The sequence below is a fragment of the Alligator sinensis genome, unplaced genomic scaffold, assembly GCF_000455745.1.
Source record: "Alligator sinensis unplaced genomic scaffold, ASM45574v1 scaffold273_1, whole genome shotgun sequence".
In the NCBI taxonomy this organism is placed as follows: Eukaryota; Metazoa; Chordata; order Crocodylia; family Alligatoridae; genus Alligator; species Alligator sinensis.
In genome coordinates, this window is record NW_005841943.1 from 2,188,632 (window position 1) to 2,209,172 (window position 20,541).

Consider the following 20,541-nt stretch of genomic DNA (forward strand, 5'->3'; position numbering starts at 1 on the left):
ACATTGGAAGACAAGGAAGTCAGAATCATAACCCCAATGATTCCCAAACACGCACATGGATTTTAAGAATCCTCCTAGGATGCAAGGCCACCTGTGTGGTGTTCATTCATCTCATTACCAGCCTTGAGGTCCTGCAGCAGTGGGATGGCTGCAGTAAGATACAGTCAATTTCTGTTCCTGAAACCCCCCAACTTTTCAGAGCCAGGCAAGTTAATATGGAATCCAGGAAAGTAACTATTCCCCTCTCTTCTGCACTGGTGAGGTCACATCTGGAGTAGTGTCCAGTTTTGCCCCCCTCTCCCCCGAAAAGAAATGGAAAAGTTGGAGAGAGTCCAGCGGAGGGCAATGAAGATGGGTAGGGGACTGAGACATATGACTTCTGAGGAGAGACTGAGGTAACTGGGTATATTTAGTCTGCAGAAGAGAAGACTGAGGTGGGATTTGATAATTGCTTTTAACTACCTGAAGAGGGGTTTCAAAGAGGATGGAGCTAGACAGTTCTCAGTGGTGACAGATGACAAGGGGCAGTGTTTTTAAGTTGCAGCAAGGGAGGTTTAGGTTGGATAGATCTAGTTGGGGATGATCCTGCTTTGAGCAGGGTGTTGGACTAAATGACCTCCTGAGGTCCTTTCCAGCCTTAATTTTCTATGATTCTATGACACAAGTGCTATCCTACGGTGGAGTTATATAGTGCGCTGCAGTGTACATATAGATACTGACCAGGACTGGCTGGGGCACAAGGGCGCTACAGTGCAGGGGCTGTTTGCTTGTGAATCCCTGCACTGTAGAAACCATGTGCCTCAGCCAGTCCTGGTCAGTATCTATATGTACCTCTGCAGCAAATTGAGCTGAGGCGGAGCAGCCTCAGGCTGGCAGGCTGGCCCTCTGACCCCCTGGTAGCCAGAGCCGTGCTGCCCTAGCATAATGTGCTGTGGTTCCAGGCAGATGTGTATGCACTGTGCCTGAGAGCAATAAACTCCTCCATGAACTATGCCAGATTTTTTTAATGATGCTAATTGCACGTGTAAGTGAGCCCAAAGACTATTCATCTCCGGGCTACTATATATAGGTGGGGGGAAGTCACCTCGTCCTCTTCCTTGCTCTCTAGAAAAATGATTTAGACTCTGAGGGACACAGGAAAATGAGAGAGAGCTTGTGGGGAGGCAGTGAACTCCCTCTTCTGCTTTAGTAGAGGGGCATCGGTGGATGGAAGGGCCATTTTGCATTATGTGAACGTTTACATTGCCAGTGCTGTTGCTAGCTTATGTGCGTGAATGTCCTGATAGCTCATGTAGCTTATATTCTTGGACATGGTATAAAAGTTTCTAACCAGCAAAAATACCAGGCATGCACAAATGCACAGTTCTCTTAATGGCTTATTAAAGAAAAAGAGGTATATTAAAAGAATATTCAGCTGTATGAAATTTCATACTGGATTTCAGTGGGCTAGTTATAAATGATTATGCTGCATTTATTTTAGTTTGTGATTTAGAGTATTATCCATTTTGTAATATTAGTACACCGAATAGTTAAAAAAGGGTTATTTTGGAATTCATCCAATAGTATTTATAATATTGATGATTAACTTCAGTATCTTATTCTACTATATAGATTTATACCGTTTGTGTGAAATTGTGTAAATGTTGCTTGTTAAAGAGTCTCTCTGATGTGCATAGAATGTATTGGTTTGTTGAGCTAATTCATTTTTAAGAATAATCATTTTTTCCTTCCCTATTCACAGTGGTTTAGGACTCAAAAAGATGGGTAGAAAAGATGCCTCTGCTGCAAGAAGCCCTGTTGAGCAATACCGGAAACAAATAGGTAAGTAATGCTGGAAATGTTACCTTTTGGGTTTCACCCTGTGTATGAGTCCCAGCCCAATCAGCAAAGCTGTCCTTCATAGAAAAAAGCAGGCATGGCCTTAAAAAGAAGATATATTTTATTTTTATAGGTGTCAGTAAAATCTTTAAAAGAAATGGTTCTGTGATATCTTTTAAAGGACAGACTTTCATTATTTTCCTGTTTTTCCTTCAATCTGTATATTAATTTGTTTTTCTGACAATTTTAAACAGTAATGTTGCACAGTCCCGTTTGTTCTTTTATTAACTGAACACTTTTTAATAAAATCAGTAACTATAACCATCTGTTTTTCCTCACATTTTTTCTGTAACAGCTCTTTTTGTGGAGAAATACAGAATGTTATGGAGCATGCACTAAACTGTATATAATACAGACAGAGATATCTATCTGTGATGGGGCAACTCCGTGGCCAGATCCCAAAGTGGCCCGCCCATCTGCCTAGGGCAGCCTGCCCTGACTTTCCTGCCACGACTTGATTGTTAACATAATCTATTAAGTAGGAGGCTTCCCATTCCTTGCCCCAATGCCAGGGGGCACTATCTGCGGCTCTGAACCTTGCCTACACTGTGGCCCATGCCTCACAGATGGCATCCAGATTATGATTACTTCCCCCGGCCTGAGGCCAGGGCAAACTCGGTCCATAATTGGGCTCCATTCATTCTCAAACTCACTTTGCCTTCCATCTCACAGGTGGCCTCTTGCGTACTGCCTATCCCAGGCCACACTCTAATGCCCTAGCTACTCTTGAGCAACCCCTCATGGGCTTTTGGGCTTAGTTACTCTCTCCCTGGTACCACCATGCAGTAGCTTCGGTTCCTGTGAGTTCCCGCAAGAGATGGTGCTCTCCTCTACCTTGGGGGTCTTCCCTTGGTGCTCTCCCCTACCTTGGGGGTCTTCAAGAAGAGACTGGACAAGCACTTTTCCTACCACGGGCAGGGGGTCAGATTCAGTGATCTATTGAGGTCCCTTCCAACCCTAGCACCTATGAATCTATTAATCTTCCCCTACTACATGTGGCATAGCCTTAGACCAACACTGGGCTGCATTTGCCCCAAGCTCCACACCGGGCAGCTCTACAGCATGACCCACCCTGGGGTCTCCTCATCATATTTGCAACTAGCTACTCACAGGGCAGGCCCTTGCGCTGGTCTTCAGGCTTACTCCCAGTTCGGCCCTACTCAGCGCACTCCTGGACTGTCCTTCAGGCCTACTCCCAATTCAGCCCTCCTCTGCGTGGGGCCTCACACCATGTCAATCAACTACTCCCTCTGGGGCCTCGGGGATCTCACGTCCCTGCTGGGCTCAGGCGCCTACAAATGAGCATACCTGGCCCCACTGCTCCCACAGCTCTCACGATTATCCACCAGATGGTGGGGGCCGGGGTTAAGGCGCCCCTACCCACCTTTCACCAGGGAAGTTAACGGTCCTGGCATTTAGTTGAGACTGCCCTGCCACAGAGAGTCCTACCAGGCCTCCTTACCCTGGCAGGGTGCACTGCCACACTATCCTTTGCGGCCTAAATTTAAATGCTTAACTTTTAACCAGTTTTTGAAAATTCTCTTGCTTAAGTCTATTTTATTATTTTCAAGCAAGAGTGCTTAAAATGAATACATTAATCCATACTTAGTCACCTAGTTTTCCTACATTTGCTAAGCACCGGAAACCTCTTAAAAACAGTTTTATAATGTACATACTAATAGTAAAGACTAAAGGTTATGTAGATGTTAACTTTGTCAGATCCTTATTTTTTTAATCCTTTAGTTAGCAACCTAAATATTTTGAATTTATTTTTTTAAACACAGCAAGCTCCATTCATAATTACTTTACTTGAACATGGTGGAATGCTTTTCTTTCTTTTGGCCAGATAATAGTGGAATTCTCTGTACTACCCAGTACTGAGAAGTCAGCGAGGTAGGATTCCTAGCCTCATTTCACAAAAGCAGTGAAACTGTTTGGACTCACCTTTTCCAATGAATATGCGTTTCTTTTATGAGGCATCTCCAGATTTCAGTGAAAGGCTCTTTCTGTCACTTAGGTTGTGCACTGATAATATAAAATTCTAGCTAGATACACTGACTGATAGAATTAAGGCCAGCCCCTTTACCCAAATGGGAGAGAAAGGACTTCAGCTTCTCCAGATAAAAATTCCTTCTATACAGCTAAGTGAAGAGATATTGTAGCTCAGCATTTTGTCATTCCCTCAGAATTCTGTCCCCGACTAACTGTCATAGGGCCCAGCATGTTTCCCCGTTCTTTATGACTAATTCAAGGTTCTGCCATTTTATAGATCCTCCACAGACAAAAGTAGGTTCAAAGATCTTTAAAGGCTGCTCAGGAAGAAGAGTCCTCGTTTACACAGGGCTGCTGCATGTTATTTTACCTGTGTAGGCATCTTCCAGCAGCCTCCAGTATTACGTGTATCAGTGTCCCCTCACTGAAAAATGGTGGCAGGCAGGGTGCTTTAAACCAAAGCTTGTTCTATGAGCTTTAGTTCAAAGCCCCCTGCCGTCATTTTTCAGTGTGGGGACGCTGATGCACGTAAGGCTCATGTGCTTTTAATTAGCACAGCTCACTAATTAAAGCACCTCCCCAACCACCCTGACTCCTGAAGCACATCTATAAGTGCCCTATATTTTAGAAAATAATTTTTTACTGGCAGGGGAACCAACTGTACGATAAAATGTATGGTAACTTACCCAAGTGGAACGTGGTGATAATGTGGATATACTGCTTCTGGTACCCAGGCTAGCTTGTTTAGAACTATATCTGGTATCCTTACCTGGCATTGCACATAACAAAGAATTTGTCTCTACTAGCTGGAATTAATACAGAAATCTTTCTTCTTTTCACTACATTCCCATTACATTTCTTCATTTTTCAGTAGTGTTGAGAGTGGTGGTTATAGCCATGATGGTCTAGGAATTATGTGAATGGCAGGGATTTTTGTGGGTGATATCTTCTATGAGGCCAGCTGCATGGTTGGGATAAAGTCAGACAAGCTTTCAAAAAAAGCATTAGACCTGGTGAAGAATAGCTTGCATTTAAAATCTTGTCTAACTTTATCCCAACCATGCAGTTGGTCCAATAAAAGATATCACCTACAAAAAATCCAGATTGTTCAGATAATTTTGCTATATTGATGATGGTTTGGCTGCCTAATTCTCCATGATTTAACTTTAATTGGTACAAAATTAAGTTTCTACTGTAGAACTTTTGAATCATACCATTCAGCAAAGAAACTACATTTTGTGTCTTAGTTACCTTTGCAGCAGTGTTGCATTGTGAGAGGCATGGGCTCAGGTCCGCAGGTACTATGTTCTCCAGAACTATGAAGCTTGGAGATTTTATGAATTGATTAACCTTATTTTCAAGAACCTCCCCTCCAATTAAATAAAGGTAAACAAATATACATGTCTTTATACTACCTGCAGAGGGGACCAAATATATGAAAATTCTTTCAGCTCTGTCTTCCTCCTCTCCTGCTCCAGTCTTGGTGGCAGGGTCTTCCAGTAGGCTGCTGAGATTTTCCTTTGTCCTTGGTATATGGTCCTTGGGAAGCCAGCAGTGGAACCAGTACAGCAACAATGGCTAGAGGCTCCATTTCTATAGTGTCTCTGACCATTTCCAGCCTACATGAACAAACGAAGCAAGGGTGGGACAATGTAGGTATTACTGTTTTCATAATGGGATACTCATGCAGGGGGAGATTAATTGATATATCTAGTAGAGCCAGTAATCTTCTCAGTGTTATAACTCTGGACCACTCTCTCTTTCCAAGTATTTGATATGGATAGGTTCTCGAAGGAAAGCATGATGGATACTTGCTGTACAAGTGCCATTTACTATTTTGCCTATTGAGTAGCACTGATAGTAATCCTCAGTTCATTACTTATGAGCCTTTCTGGTTGGCAGATGTCTAGGTCAAATTTTTTTGGTGGATCTTTTTTCTTTTTTTCCTGAAAAGTGTGATTTTGTAGGACCTAAAGATGTTGTAAAGTCAGGTCAGTTTCAACAATGTTTGACAAAAACTTTCATAGCAACTTGAAATAAAATTCGGTACTTGATTTCATTTTATTTTATTCCAAATTTTTCATTTTCTTTTCCTGTGGTGTCACATGTTGCCCTGAGTTGTCTTTGAATGTTTCTGATTGGCCAGTTGCCTCTCCTCCTTTGTGATTGAGGTTTTGTTTGCATTTGCTTGACACTATGCCTGCAAGCGGAGACAACAGACGGCTTCTTTTTGCATCAGCAGCTTTCTGAGAGGATTCCCCCAGCATGGCAGATTACAGGTATTCTCTTTCTGTTTCAGCTGGCTGTCACCCATCTCTGCTGCCCACCATCAACCGTCTGTTTGCAGCATTTCTTTAGTGCAGCCGGCGCTGTAATATACAACAGACGGACAAACTTTTCCACAGGGAATATGAAGAGGCATTTGCTTCTTAGAATGAATAACTGGCTTCGCCAGAATCCCACCTCAAGTGAGACAGAAACCTGTTGGAAAAATCTGCAAGCGTTGCTGGAGTAGGGGAGGGAAAAAGAGGACATGTCTGACAGGAATGTCTTATATTTGGTTCCCTTTGCAGTGGATGAATGGGTTGGAAGGAGATGTGTAAAGAAGTATCTTTATCTACATTTATTGAATTTTATTTTTTTCCTGCAATTATAATGGCCTTTTTTGCATAGCATTTACTAATTATTTCTGCTGCCATCTATGCTGCTATGCTTATTTTGCTGCGGTCGAAATGGGGAAATATGAGTCCTTCCCTCCCTCCCCCGACAAACACACACTTTATGTTGTACATTGTGGGTAAGGAGTCTTCCTCTCTTTCCCCCTCTACTTTCTTTGGTAGTAGGGTTACTCACTGAGGGTCTTTATTACCTCCTGTTAATTGATTGAGTAAACTTAGCAAACCTGCAGCGTCCAATTTTAATGATCCCTGAGTTAGAACGTACAAATGTTGTGAAAACAGTAACAAGTTTTTCTCCACATTTGATTCATTTACCATTGTTTTTCATGTTCACAAAATAATTCCATGCATACGTTTCTTTATCATTCTTCTCTTTTCTAGTTTGGCTTAGGTATTAGAAGTTGCAGTATAGGTTGGTAGTGTATATGCATGGGCTGTTTCTGTGGATGATAGGGAGATATACTACAAAGATTTTTGTACCATTTGGAACTGTCCCACAAACCTATAGTAAAAGTGTCACTTTTTGACATGGTTAGTTTGCTGCATTTCTTTAATTTAATTCTTTCTTGAGAATAGCTTATTAGGTTATGACTCAACCCCCAACCTGCAGGGCTAATCCCCTTTTTGTCTGCTTTCACTTTCTGACTTCTCTGGCTTGGATAACCCTAGAGGGAGCTGAAACTCGCACTGGCAAACCTGATGGTCCTTGGAACACACAGACTTTCTCACTGTCCTCAGCGAAGAAGTAGAAGTTATGGATTAAAAATAAATCTCATTTGCTATACTGAAAAACAGTTATCTAAATAATGCAAAAGTTGAAAATAAGTGATCACCAACTCCAGAACCATATCTGTTATGTTTCTAAGTGTGACTCCCGCTGTTGGTGCTGTGAGTATTTCCCCGCTCCCTGGGCTAGGCCCCTGACTCGCGTGGTACGACTTGATACATCTGTAATTGAAAGGTGGGGTTCAGTGGTATTCCTACCCTGGTCCGGAGACGGTAATACTCATGCGATTGATGTGGGTGGTCTTGGGGCTCCACCTCTTCTGCACTCCAGTCCACTTGCCAACCGTGAGGGCGGTTGTGTCACCGCTCCAACTCCTGGCTTGGTCCTCCTATAGCCTCCTGGTGGGCCTCAGCTCTGTCAGTTGCCATATGTGCTGTAGGCTTACAGGGGCCACCTGCCACTTGCCCCAAATCCTAGGCCCTGCTTTGGCCCTGTGCTGGACCTGGGCCTGCTGTGCCCACCGCAGGCTCAAAGATGGCCATGCCCTTCCAGGACCCCTGGGCAGTGCCCAACCCCCAAATGCCTTACCGGGGAGTCCTGTCTAGCCCCCTTACGATGTCCCTGCTCGCTCCTGGCAGGATTGCAGTGCGAGAGAGGGTAGAAATCTGGGCTGCTGGGTCCCACCCCAGTGAGTTTGGTGCCATGCCTTCTAGCTCCCCCCCTGCACATGGCTTCTGCCAGGGTTTTTAAAGTTCTCACGGCGGCGGTCACAGCTCATGTCATTAGCCAGCCACTGCCCAGTCTGATTGACAGCCACCTGAAAAGCTGGCGTAGCACCAGCTTGCGCGGCCTTCATCCCTGCCTCTGTCTCCCTCCCAGGTAAGTTCCCTATGGTGCTGGGATCCCTGGGTCCCCCTTTGGGAGCGTGGGCCAGTTCCTGGCGCTTCTGGTCCCTGAGAGTGATCCCAGTTGCCACACTAAGAAATTCAGAAGATGGGGGGTGACCATGTATTTTCCTTAAAACAAAAGAAAGTGCTAAGCAATCTAGGTTTGCCGTAGCGGGTACCTCTTGTAACATACTTAGGTGCATGCCAACACACAGACAGCATGGGTCTGCCCTGGTGTTATTAGACCTGGCCCCCAAGTACCAACAGAGATAGAGAGTACTAACAAATTGAACTGATAACAGCTAACAGCTGAAATAGAGTGGAAGGTTAAGGAGGGACGCCTCTGTCCTTCCTTTGCTTCCTCAGTGAATGGGACCAGGCAGTAGCTCATATCTGTGGCCTCAGGTTGCCATCACAGGAACTTCTTTCTCTCTTTCTCCAGTCAGATGTGGAAGCACTCCAGTGTTACAGTGGCCTGCAGCACAGCTGACCCTGCACTCAGCTGACATCTGTGCTGCTACGGAAAGAGGGTCGGTCATCTATTTCAGTGGTTTTCAACCCGTGGTCCACGGACCCCTGGGGGTCTACAGATATGTCTAAGAGGTGTCAAAAAGATGACTATGATCAATCAAAAATATGTGAATACCCACCGTTACAATTCAAATGGGTCCGCCCCTCCATTTGAAATTTCCAAAGGGGTCTACATCTATATTTAAAAATTTTCAGGGGTCTGCAAATGAAAAAAGGTTGAAAACCACTGATCTATTCCATTTCTGCTCAGAGGTGCCACTATTCCCCATAATGCTCCTCTAAAATAAGAGGCATGTATAGTGGGTTGTCCCTCCTTTAGCCCCACCCAGGAGCCAGTTTCCTTATAAAGTCCAGTCAGTCCGTAGTTCCAGTCCATTTATTTTACAGGGGAACACTTGTCCCCACAACAAACAGTGCAAGCAACAACATATGCCACAGACACAGACAAATAACTAACGCGAGTAAAACCTCTGATCTTTCTTCAGACCTCGGGAGAGAAGCCACCCAGGCTCAGTGCTTTCTACCAGCGTCCCAGCCTCCTTTCTCCCTCAGCTACCCCCCTGGGACTTTTTAACTTTCCTTAGGGCCAGTCAGTCATCCCTGTTAGCTGACCCAGGGCTCCTAGGCAGGCAGGTTCCTTTTTCTAACCTCCTGCAGCTGGGCTTCAACACCTGAGTCATGCCCCTTGTTACAGCATGGTTGTGTGAGCACATAGAATGGGGGCATCTGGAAAGAAAAACTATGTCTGCACTCCTCAACTGTGGTGCCAGGTAGCACCAGGCATACTCCAGACCTACCACCTCCAGATCAGGAAGTTGTACATCTGTGTGGGGGAAAATAGTAGTGCCTGGTGAGACGCAGAGTTTACTGATGTGTGCAAAACTTCTGGTGTGTGAGGTAGTGCACATAGAATGAGTGCACTGTGTCTCTGTCTGGCACTGCCTGTCACCACTGCTGTTGATATGACCACTGTCACAATGGTGGCATCCTGTTGCCACCACAGTGGTCTCAGATGATAGGGTTCCAGCAACACTTTAAGGCGTGTCAAGTGGTTCTGTCTTTTCCTCCTCCTTGTTTTTCATTCTCCTTTATCCTTTAAAGTTGGATTTATTTATTTTTTCCAGGAATAGAGTCTGTCTAACTTCTCTGTCCTTCCTTCCCTGAATGTTGAAATGAAAATTCAAATCAAAATGGCCGTAGGGTATTTCCAAGCCAAGTAAAAAAAATAAGCAATTGATATGTTTCTTCATGAAATGGTCAAATATGTTGAAATGACAGATAATGCTTCTGTTCCGACACAAGCTTTTCTGGAATCTCAGTTTCACAGCAAATTGAAATGCCAGTGTTTGTCTCAATTTGGGCTGAAGCAAACTTTCAAAAACACAACATTTTATACAAAACTAACATTCCACTTTTCAGCCGGTTCTTATGTACTACATTTCTAGCCATCTAGGAAGGATAGATTTTAGACATTCAGAGTGAAAGATGGTAGACTTCACAAAACTGAAAATCCTCCTGACTGACTTTCTGAAATCTTGACCTTTTTATTGCATGTTCAGTAGAAGCAGACATTGTATTCAGTAGGAAAAGGGGAAGGAGGTGGGGGAAAATAGACAGACTCAGACAAATGACAGCTACTGGCTTAATACTTGTACCTTCTGTGTAGGCTGTTCTCTCTGAGAGGCTGCTTCTATGATTCTTCTGAGAGAAGTAGAGCCTTGTGGGTCAGGAGTCAATTTAGGCACTGTGTTACACTGTTTTTTTTATATGTGACAAACTCACTCTTTAATTATCTAATAAGAGAGTGAATCTCATAGAAAAACCCCAATAAAAACACCTTTTTTTCTCCTGTTATGTGTAAGTGTTGGTAAATTGCAGAGGCCTTTCCCCTCTACTAAGATTCAGGCTTTAGAACTACATCTGATGTGTGCCACTGCCTTGCCCTTTTTCCTTTGTTTGGGAAGAATAATGGACAGTAAGTGATTTCTTTACAAAATGAAACTAAACACTGTGGTTTGTGATTGCTACTTTCATTTCAACTTTGTGCCAGTAGATATCATTTCTTCATTCTCCTTGGAACCCTGAGTGAGAACTCCTGAGGAAAACACTGCTATGAAGTGAAAGATAGAGTGGCCATAGTAATGTGATCCAAATTTTGTGGTGGTTAGTATTTTGTTAAATGTGACTTGGGGTCTGAAAATACAAGTTTCCTGAATAGTGATGATGGATATTAAGAGTATTCAGAAGGTGATTACTGCTTTTAAAAGATCAGAGCAATGAAAATAAGGTTTTTTATGCCTTTACTGAGCATACAACGTTCTTCTGTGATGTCCAATATGGACACATACTGGTGGTAGCAAAGACTTTATTTATCTTTCATTTGCCTGGAAATACTCCACTATTGTACTCTTCAAAACTTATACATTTATAAACTCAGATTCCACCATCATTTAATCTACTGCTAATTAAGAATAACTCCATTTACAGTCAATCTGGTTAATATAGAACAGGTGTAACTCAGAACAGAATTTGACTCACTATCTGTTGCTTGACCGAAGTAGCAAATTTTAACATTTCAAGAACTTGCAGGTTGAACATACTTTGTATCTGCAAAGAATTTGCAATCTGCACAACTGCAGTTACAGTTATTGTGAGCAGGGCATACTACCATTGCATCTAGCATTAGATAACTGCACCAGCATCATATCAAAAGCACCATTTCACTAGTACTAATACAGATCAGGAGATTGTATTCTCAGCGCAATCTCCTGATGTCTTTGACATACCCTCAATGCTTTTAGTGGTCAAGATACTATACTCTGGAACACATAGAGTAATCCATTTTCAAAATGTTAGTGCTTACATCTTACTTTCAAAAGCAGGCACAGTTTAACACTCTGTGGGAGTTCTTATATGGTGCTTTAAAAACCAGACCATTAGGTCCATATTTAGTTATAATCAAAAGGCCTGATTGTTCAAAAAATCCAAGCACCCAGCTGCTCCCAATGAGGTTAGTGGCAATTTTTGAAGCACAGCACTTCTGAAAATTAAGTTACCTACTTAACCTGTCTAAATAAGAACTTGGAAGTCTGTTTGTAAGCACTCAAGTTTTTTAGGTCTTGTCCATATTTTTCGTATGTGTAACATGTTTGAACAAACAGATGGCATATATGCAGCTCATGTGCCTATATTTTACAAGTAGTTAACTGGAAACATCAGTAGAAGCAGAAGTGAAACATTAGGAGAGACTTCCCATTCTTCAGTCATAAGGCATCAGTGAAGAAGGTGTGTGTAGATGCAGTGCCCTGTGTGTTCCCAAACAGGATGCCTAGTGTGGACATTGATGGTGCCTGTATACGAGTGTGGAGGCTGCTCCAGCACACTGTAATTACAGTGCATTGTAGCAGACTCGATTAATTGAGTTCGCTGGAGCATTATAATTAGCATGTTCCAGCTAACCTCTGTGTCTCATGTATCGGTGTCCCCACACTTCTAATGGTGGCAGAGGCCCTTGATCTAAAGTCGCTCTAATTAAAGTGCCGTTCCTTCCCCTGTTCCCCCTCCTGAGCACGTGTAAAAATTCTCTGCTTTTGCAACTTGCACTGGTTAAGTGACATTCATGTAAGTTGCAGTGGTGCAGTTTTCTACTGCAGATATAGCTTGTCCAGTTTAAGTATGAGAAATTGCTGTCATATGCTGGTCTTGGATCAGTAGAAAGTGGTGGTTTTTTGCAGGTCCCTGATCTTCATCCTCTAAATCCAAGGCAGGCAGTTATTTTGAGCAGAGGGATGCTTACCATGTTTTGGCAAGCTGTTGAGGGCTGCATGGATAACCTGTCCCTTGACAGGTGCCCCACCCCCAAGTCTCCATCTTGTGACTGGAAGTTCTGCCTCCCAACCCCTGACCTTTGCCACCAGAAGTCCCTCCCCTTGTCCCCAGAAGTACTCCTTTCAGCAAGGGGTTTTGCCATCTTGGAACCAGAAATATACCAGATTATATTCTAAAATGCAAACATCTACAACATTCATTAATTTGATTTCAAAAAATATTTTGTCCTGGTTTACAGGTGTTTGTGTAGTGTGCATAGAGGTGATTGTATATAATAGCTTAAAATGAAGTCTTACTCTTGTATATTGTGGGGGGGTATGAGGGGTGGGTATAGGTTTGAGGGGAACTGTGGGTGTGGGGGGGTGTCTGGAGGGTATAGGTGTGGGGGTGTGCAGTGAGGGAGCATGTGGGTATGTGTATGGATATGTGGAGTGTGGGTGGGTATGGGGTTTGTGTGCGGGGGTCTGTGTGTATGGCAGTGAGGGGGGTGTGTGGATGCATGTGTATGGTGGGGTGTGTGTGTGGGACTCACCCTATGAACACACACACACACACACACACACACACACACACACACTTGCCCCCCCACCGCAGGGTACTGGTGCGGGCTGTGCTCCCTGGTTCTGCGATGCAGCTGGAAGCCATGTGGGGCTGGAGCAGTGCGGGGGCAGGAAGGCAGGGAAATGGCTATGGTGGGATGAGGCTATGTTACTCGGTTCTGCCAGCTCCCCCTGGGTCCTACTGCCCCTGACTCCTGTCATCTTTGACAGGCAGACAAGAGCAAATATTAATTTACTACATTTTTTAGGGGCCCCATGGGCTGAATACAATGGCCTGGCAGGCCAAATCTGGCCCACAGGCCATGTGTTGCCCACCACTGCTCTAAATCGTATTGTAAGTTAATGAAAAGCATCAGAAAAACAGTGGAGTAAAGAGAGAAGTTGCAGCAGAGGTCTTGTGACCTATTTCTGACCTTTTTTAGGGTTAGGTGAAATTAACTGTATATATCATCAGCATGTACATGCCAGGAACTGACAGTGGATATCATACAGTTCAGAGGAGACTATGCCTAGTTCCAGTATCTTACAGTGCACTGAAAGATTCTTACATTTGGCCTGCCAGCTCCTGTATGTTACTTCTCACACTAGGAGTGCTGCGATAGGCAATGAATGTATAGTAATAAGGTGTCAGTAGAATCATCTTAATGAGCGCACCCTGCTGGAAAGAAAATATACCAATTAAACAAGTACCTCACTGTCAGAGTTGCAGAAATTGCAGATCAGATTTTGTGCAGGTAACTGTTTTTTACTTTATGGTGAAGTATGCTTCAGAATCGGCACTGCAGAATGCATTAACAATTTTAAGGTATATTAACATATGTTTGTTTTTTTCAGCAGCCACAGCAGTGCAGCAAAGTAGCTTAAGGTGAGCAAAGGTACAATCAGAAATTTATGCTAGGAAATACAATTCACATGCCTTAACTGCTGTAGATAGATTTAAAGACAACACCAGGCATGTCCATGACCCATGTTTAAAATCTCTGAAATATTTTACTTCAAATATGGTCTTTTAAACTTCCTCTTTTAGGCAGGTGTGATGCTTATGAGGTTGCTGATTTACTGGCTTTTCTATTATTAAGTGATAAGAGGAGTTTTCTAACAAAATGATATTAAAAATAATGTGTTAGTATTTTGCATGTCAAACAGGAAAAGATGAGACCTCCCCTCTTCTGCTTAGTTTATGTGCTGTAAATAATATGCCTATTACATTCACTGTGTCTGCATTACTCTGGTAATTTTTGTATTGATACTAATATTCTAAACTTTAATTTCACAACACAGTATAGTTTTTAGCAATTAAGGAGCAGTGGTTTTAAATTGTAATTCATGTTTTGTTCCTGAGAATTAATCTTCCCATGCAATCTTTGGGTCTTTATTGATAAGAATAGAGGACTAGATAGTTTTGAGAATGATGGGTAAATGGAATATGACATCTTTCAACACTAAATCACTAGTTTAAGTACAGTCCAGGTGATAGTCAAAAGAAAGTGATAACTCTGACAGCTATTGAGTAGCATTTATGATGCAATGTTTGTACATTCAGTTCCTATGGAGAAGCATTGAAAATCATCATTATTTGTTGGCACTTAGAGAGGGGCCAGATAATGAACAGGTTTATGGAGTGAAAATATGTCTCACCATTAGGCATGATCTCTTCAGCTCAGGTTTATGACAGCGTAGTGTGACAGTGGACCAGTTTCACAGTGGATTTCCAAGAGGCAACAAATTTCAGATATGAACTGTCCCCTTATAATAGGGTGTAAATTGGTAAAAATTTATATATTAAGGGCTAAATCCTATTCCGCCTAATAGGCACCTAGTTTAATCCACTCCACCCAGTTTCAGTACCTAAAAATTATTGCATCTATTTTTATAAGTATTCAGTCATCTTAGCCTTAAAACTAAGTCACAAAAAGCAGAAAGGAAGAAGCCTCATCACCTTATATATTAACAATTTTTCAGGGACTTGGGAAGGTAGATATGTAGGTGCCTAATAGGTGGAATAGGATCTGGCCACAAGGAGCGGAACAAAGATGCAAATTTAAAAGCAGAGTTTGGCTAATGTGACTTACATCTTCCTTGATTTCTCCACTTAGGAGTTACACCCTTATGCATGCATTCTAACATAGAATTAAGGCTTATTAATCAAAGTGTGCCTAAAGTCTAAGCGGAGTTTTAATTTGTCATGACATTCAGATTGAAGAAACTAGGGGAAAGTGGAAGCTATACGTGACCTGGATTTTTGCCATGAATGTCTGTAGATCACATCAGCTCCACTTGCTGGATTGCAGTATAAACAACCATTAAGATGACATAAATCCTCAGGTTTTAGAGGTAATTTGTGGTATCTCCATGCAGTATTTTTGTCTTCCATATGTCCAACAAGCACAACCAGACCAGAGTGAGGGTCTTTTAGATAGTATCCTTTTTCATCATGTTCAAGCATGGTGCAATGTGGTGTATGTTCATGTATGTGCTTGCTGCTCATGCTGGTTGAAAGAGAGAGTGAACTGACCAGCAGGATTTTGCGAAAAGAAATCCTTTTTCCAGCAAAGGTAAACTGCAGTCTTCTTTGTGCTTCCTGGAATAGCTAGAAACAATAAAGGCTAGAATGAACTTAATGGGGAGAAAATCAGCAATGTTGAATACATAGCAAGTAGAACAGCAGGTACAAGTACAATATCATACTATATAGTGTTAGGTACCTTAGCAAAATAACCTATTTCTAAAAACAGTACCAGCTGGGAATAATTGGTAGGGTTGCAGAGAAATCATTCAATGTCTGTATCATAAGAGGTCAGTGTATCATGTAGGCAGATTGCAAAACTTTAGAATTCATAACTTAAACTGTTCAGAAAGGTTACTGCCCAAATAGCTTTATGGCAATGCCAAATATGATGTGTTGTATGTATAGGGAAAAACTATTTAGTCTCTATGAGGAGTTGATGAAAGGAAGAAATAGGGAGATGCTATTTTAATACTCTTCATGCAGGGGGAGAGTTTTGGCTGTGGTGAACCGTCCCAGAAGGTGTGCATAATAAGGAAGGACTTTATCTTTCCCACCTTAGTTCTGCCATGAATGAAAAAAAGAAGTATTAGGAAAATAAGTAGCATTTCATGGAGTACAGTGTTAACATATCTGCTAACCTCCAGGTAAATCTTAGTAAGAGGCCGTGTGCTTTCTAGAGTGCAAAAGTAAGAGATGGCTAATGAAAGAATCTAGCCAGAAGGCCTGATTCTGCTCTCCCACAAGTTTGATGCTGCTGTAACTGACTAGTTCTACCCTACTAATGTCAGTAGTCGCACTCCAGATGTACCCTTGAGGGTACAGCTAGGCCCAAGTATAAGAATGAAGACACTGAATTACACAAAGACATTAAAAAACCTAATTATGTTGCTTTAGGTTTTATTTATTGGTCTGTGCCAGGATAATATTAGAAAGATGTGCTCACTGAGGACTTTTTGTACTTGGATCAGAGAAGTAATTTCAGAAATGTCATGAGTAGTCACAAAGTTGTAACAGTGTAAAGTAACTATGAATAGGCAAGACATAAATAGACTTAGATATTGTGGGTCAAATCCTTAAGCTACTTTTATGGCCACAGAGGCTCTGAAATTAAGGGGGGGGGGGGCCATACACCTGCAGAGAGGATGTTCCAACACATTGTAATTACAGCACACTGGAGCAGACTCAGTTGAGTCTGCTGGCATGTGCTAATTAGCATGTTCCAGCCAGCCTCCATATCTCCTGTATTAGCATCCCCACACTTCAAAATGGCTGCAGGGGTGCTTTAACTAAAGCTTGTCTGAGGAGCTGTAGTTCAAGCATCCCACCGCCATTTAGAAGCGTGGAGACACAAATAGATGAGACGCTGCAGGTGCTTTAATTAGAGCAGTTCTTAGAGCCACTGTAATTAAAGTGCCCTCCCACAGGATCCCCAGAGGATGTGTAAAAATGCCCAGGATGACCGTATGTTTTGGTTTAGCTGGGACAGTCACAAATTTTGGAGGCTGGTCCTGGCCGGCTGGTAAGAATTAAAATTAGTGTCCTAGAAACACAGGGGCACAGGGCACAGGACACAGTCCAGTGGGGAGGCAAAGCAGCGTGGAGTGGCATGGAGTGGCTGGCAGGTGTGTGGGGAGGCACCGCTGCTGCCCACCTGCCTGGTACGCCATACCACTTTGCCTGTGCCTGTAGCAGTGCCGCTGACTTGTGGGGGTGTAGGAGGGCTGAGTGTCCTGGATTTCCCATTTTCCCATACGGTTACCCTATCTAAAATAACACACACAATGGGACTGCAAAGCTGCAGTGTACCAGCAGTGCAATATCACTGACACAGCTCCGCATATGTTTGCAGAAGTGGAGGAGTCAATACCTTGCCCACAAGAAAGATTGCAGCTAGTGTCTCTACTCTGAGCGTTCATATGCTGTAAACTGAGAGTTCACCATTTTAAAACAACAAAGAAGCAAAAGTCTGAAAGTATTAGTCTATCACAGTATAATTGTGGGTTATCGGTATGGTGTGGTCATAAAAAAGGCAAAAATGAATTTAGGGTGTATCAGGTGAGATGAGGTGTTTACAGCAGAGATAAGGGAATAGTGATATTATTGCATGAGCCAGCACTGAGACCTCACCTGGAGTATTTTATACTCTTCTAGTCTTCTGTGTTCAAGAAAGATTAATTTAAACTGCCACAGGCATAGAGAAGCACTGCTAGAATGAATGGAGCCTATCTATGTGAGGGGATTGGAAGTGGTTGGCTTCATTAGTCTAGCAGAAAAAACTGAGATAGGCAATAGGCAATGCTGACTGCTGTCAATATATACCTAAGAAGGTAAATACCAGGGAGGTAACGTTGGCAGGAGAACAAGTGGGCATAAACTGGCTTTGCATCAATTTTAGTCTGGAAATTAGAAGAAGTTTTCCAACCTGTCAGAGCAATGAGTTTTTGCCCAACAGAAGTAGCATAGCCAAAACAATTAATGACTTTTAAGATTGAGTGTGATCAGTTCATGAATGGGTTTATGTGATATGGCTGCCTGTGATAGCATGGGGCTATACTTGGTCAACCGTGAGGTCCCTTCCAGTCCTGTTTCCACATGACAAAATTCTACCTAAGAGAGAGCTTCTTTTGGAGATAAAAATATCTGTACAATATATTTAGAAGGATTTAGATTTATTTAGAAAGAACTTGCTAGCTGTCATTTTACTTAAGAAAACTTCTAATAGTTTGTTTATTATTTTGATATTTTTACCAAAGTCAGATGTGGATTTTAAGAGAATTGAACAACATAATCATATATTCAACAGGCTATTTCCTTTTGCTGAAGTGAATAGGAAATTCATGCTGAGAGAGTGAGGAGAAAAAAAGACAAATTCAGGTGGTAACTACTAATCTTTGTCATTCACCCCTTGTTCCCTCAGCATGAAATGGTAAAACTATCAGAGTAACAAATTTTAATGAATCAGAAATGTGCTTGTTTCTAAAGCACCACTTTTCATACTGGTACTGTATATATACTCAAATACAAGATAAGGTTTGTCCCCCCATTCAGTTTGGAGAATTAAGTCTTTGGGTGCCTGTATGCAAATTACCGTAGGCATGGTTTATTTCAAAGTCAGTATGTTGAAATTTGCCCCTTACTTCCCTGTGTTCAGGGAGTAAAGGGTATGACAGTATGAGGCAGGCAGGGGCTTCAGGGGGAAAAATTAGGGGGTGGGGGCAGAGGTCAAGGGGGCTACCTGACTGCAGATTTTTTTTCCCCTGTGAAGTGGTGGAGGGGAACAAATTCAAGGCAAACCTCCTATACCTGGAATTCTATACTTGGAAAATTATAGTAAATTTATAGATATTCCATATATAGAGTCTAATTATTGGGGGGTCATCTTATATTCAAGTAAATATGGTACATTTATTTTGTTAATTGTTGGGTGAATTTGCTGTTGCTGCTCCTTTTATAGAACTATAACCTTTATAAACTGGTTAATAAGTACAGTATGTATTCTCTCTAGATATCCCTAGTTGTGTATCTCTAGATTATAATTTCTTATTTAACCCTTTGGACTCAGGTATCACAGCATTGCCTCTTGCCAGCAATAGGATGGGACCCAAATATTTCTGACTTCAAAGAGTCAGTGGTAGCAGGCTGGAATTTAGTGGGAATCAGGTCCTTACAGTGGTTGGCCCATCTCAAATAGGCCAGGAGAGAAAACAGATTTAGTAACTATATTAAGAGGACACCAAGTCATATTTCAGTAACTTAATAGGAAGCAGTTTGCAAAAGACATTTTGAAGTTGGTGCTGAAGGTTTTACAACAGAGTCATGATACTTCCCAGAAAGCAAGATTATTGGAACGTTTTCAAGTAGGAGACAGTTATGCTCAATGAACCTAGCTCTCAAAGGAAACAGAAGTTTCCTTTCTATGGGGTACTTCTGTTATACCAATTGCTAGGCAAAGTACAAAAGTTAGAAAAGCAAAACCAAACAAAGCGCGCACACATACTGATGTTTGGCATAACTTAACATTTTTGGAGTGAAATTCACCTCAGTTCAGAAGGATAGCCCAAAGCTGTGGGTCTCACTTATATCCTTAGAATGAAATTGGCCCAGGTGATTAAGTTGTATCCTTGGTACTCTTTGGAACAAGTATGAGTATTGGCCTGGGTGAGCAGTAGTATGGAAAAGGCTGAAGTGGAAGGATCTACATTTATCTACACTAATGTAGATTTTTTGTCTTGCTGTAACCAGGTATACACCCCTCCTGGGGCTACCAGTTGCTCATAGGCTGGGAAAGGGAGTAATGATGAATGGTATGACACTGGGTTGCAGTTCTGCACCTTGACTCCACTGTCCTGAATTTTTGCACTTTGTTCATATGGGACTTAATTATTCTACCTTCAGTAGGACTCAAAAGTTTAAAGAAACTTGCTGATCAAGATATAAGCTGGGCCTGGGTAGGCCATTTTAGAGCACACTCTATTCACCGGTGACTTCATGCACACCCAAAATGTAGAAATATGAGAGTGAACATGCTTGGGACCATCCCTCTGTGTCCACTTTCAAGACTTCTGTCTCTGCCCTGGGGACTAGTTTGGACATACATGTAGATGTGGGTATGCAGGACCTGCCCAGAATGGCCCAGGTAGGAGATGCTGCTGCTGTAGTATAGGCAAACCTTAAGCAATTTGTCCAGGATCATGCAGAAAGTCTGTGACTGAAAGAGAAATAGAACCCAGACCTCCCATTCATTTAAACACAAGTAATTTTGTCATTTTCCATTAGTCTGTTGCCTTATTAACTGCACACCGAATCACTTCTTCAGTGAATTACATCAACCTTATTCATAATGCACCATGTAGCTAGTGCCCTGAAATAAGCAGTGGTGTTGTAGACTTACTACAAAACGATGTTGTCCATAATACCTAAGAGATCTAGATATATATATAAAATCAGGCAG

The 20,541-nt window shown here is 42.3% G+C and overlaps 1 protein-coding gene across 2 annotated transcripts in view; it reads left to right on the top strand.

The window, feature by feature from the left end:
• TRIQK (triple QxxK/R motif containing) overlaps positions 1 to 20,541 on the top strand; it is a 75,744-nt gene that overhangs the window by 10,024 nt on the left and 45,179 nt on the right. Inside the window, exon 2 of one of the 2 annotated variants that reach the window (XM_006019996.1) lies at positions 1,742 to 1,821. In XM_006019996.1, coding sequence (XP_006020058.1) covers positions 1,742 to 1,821 — 80 coding nt within the window. Of the gene's footprint in view, positions 1 to 1,736; positions 1,822 to 20,541 lie in introns of those variants that run through there. The other variant, XR_003093169.1, reaches the window with a different exon arrangement.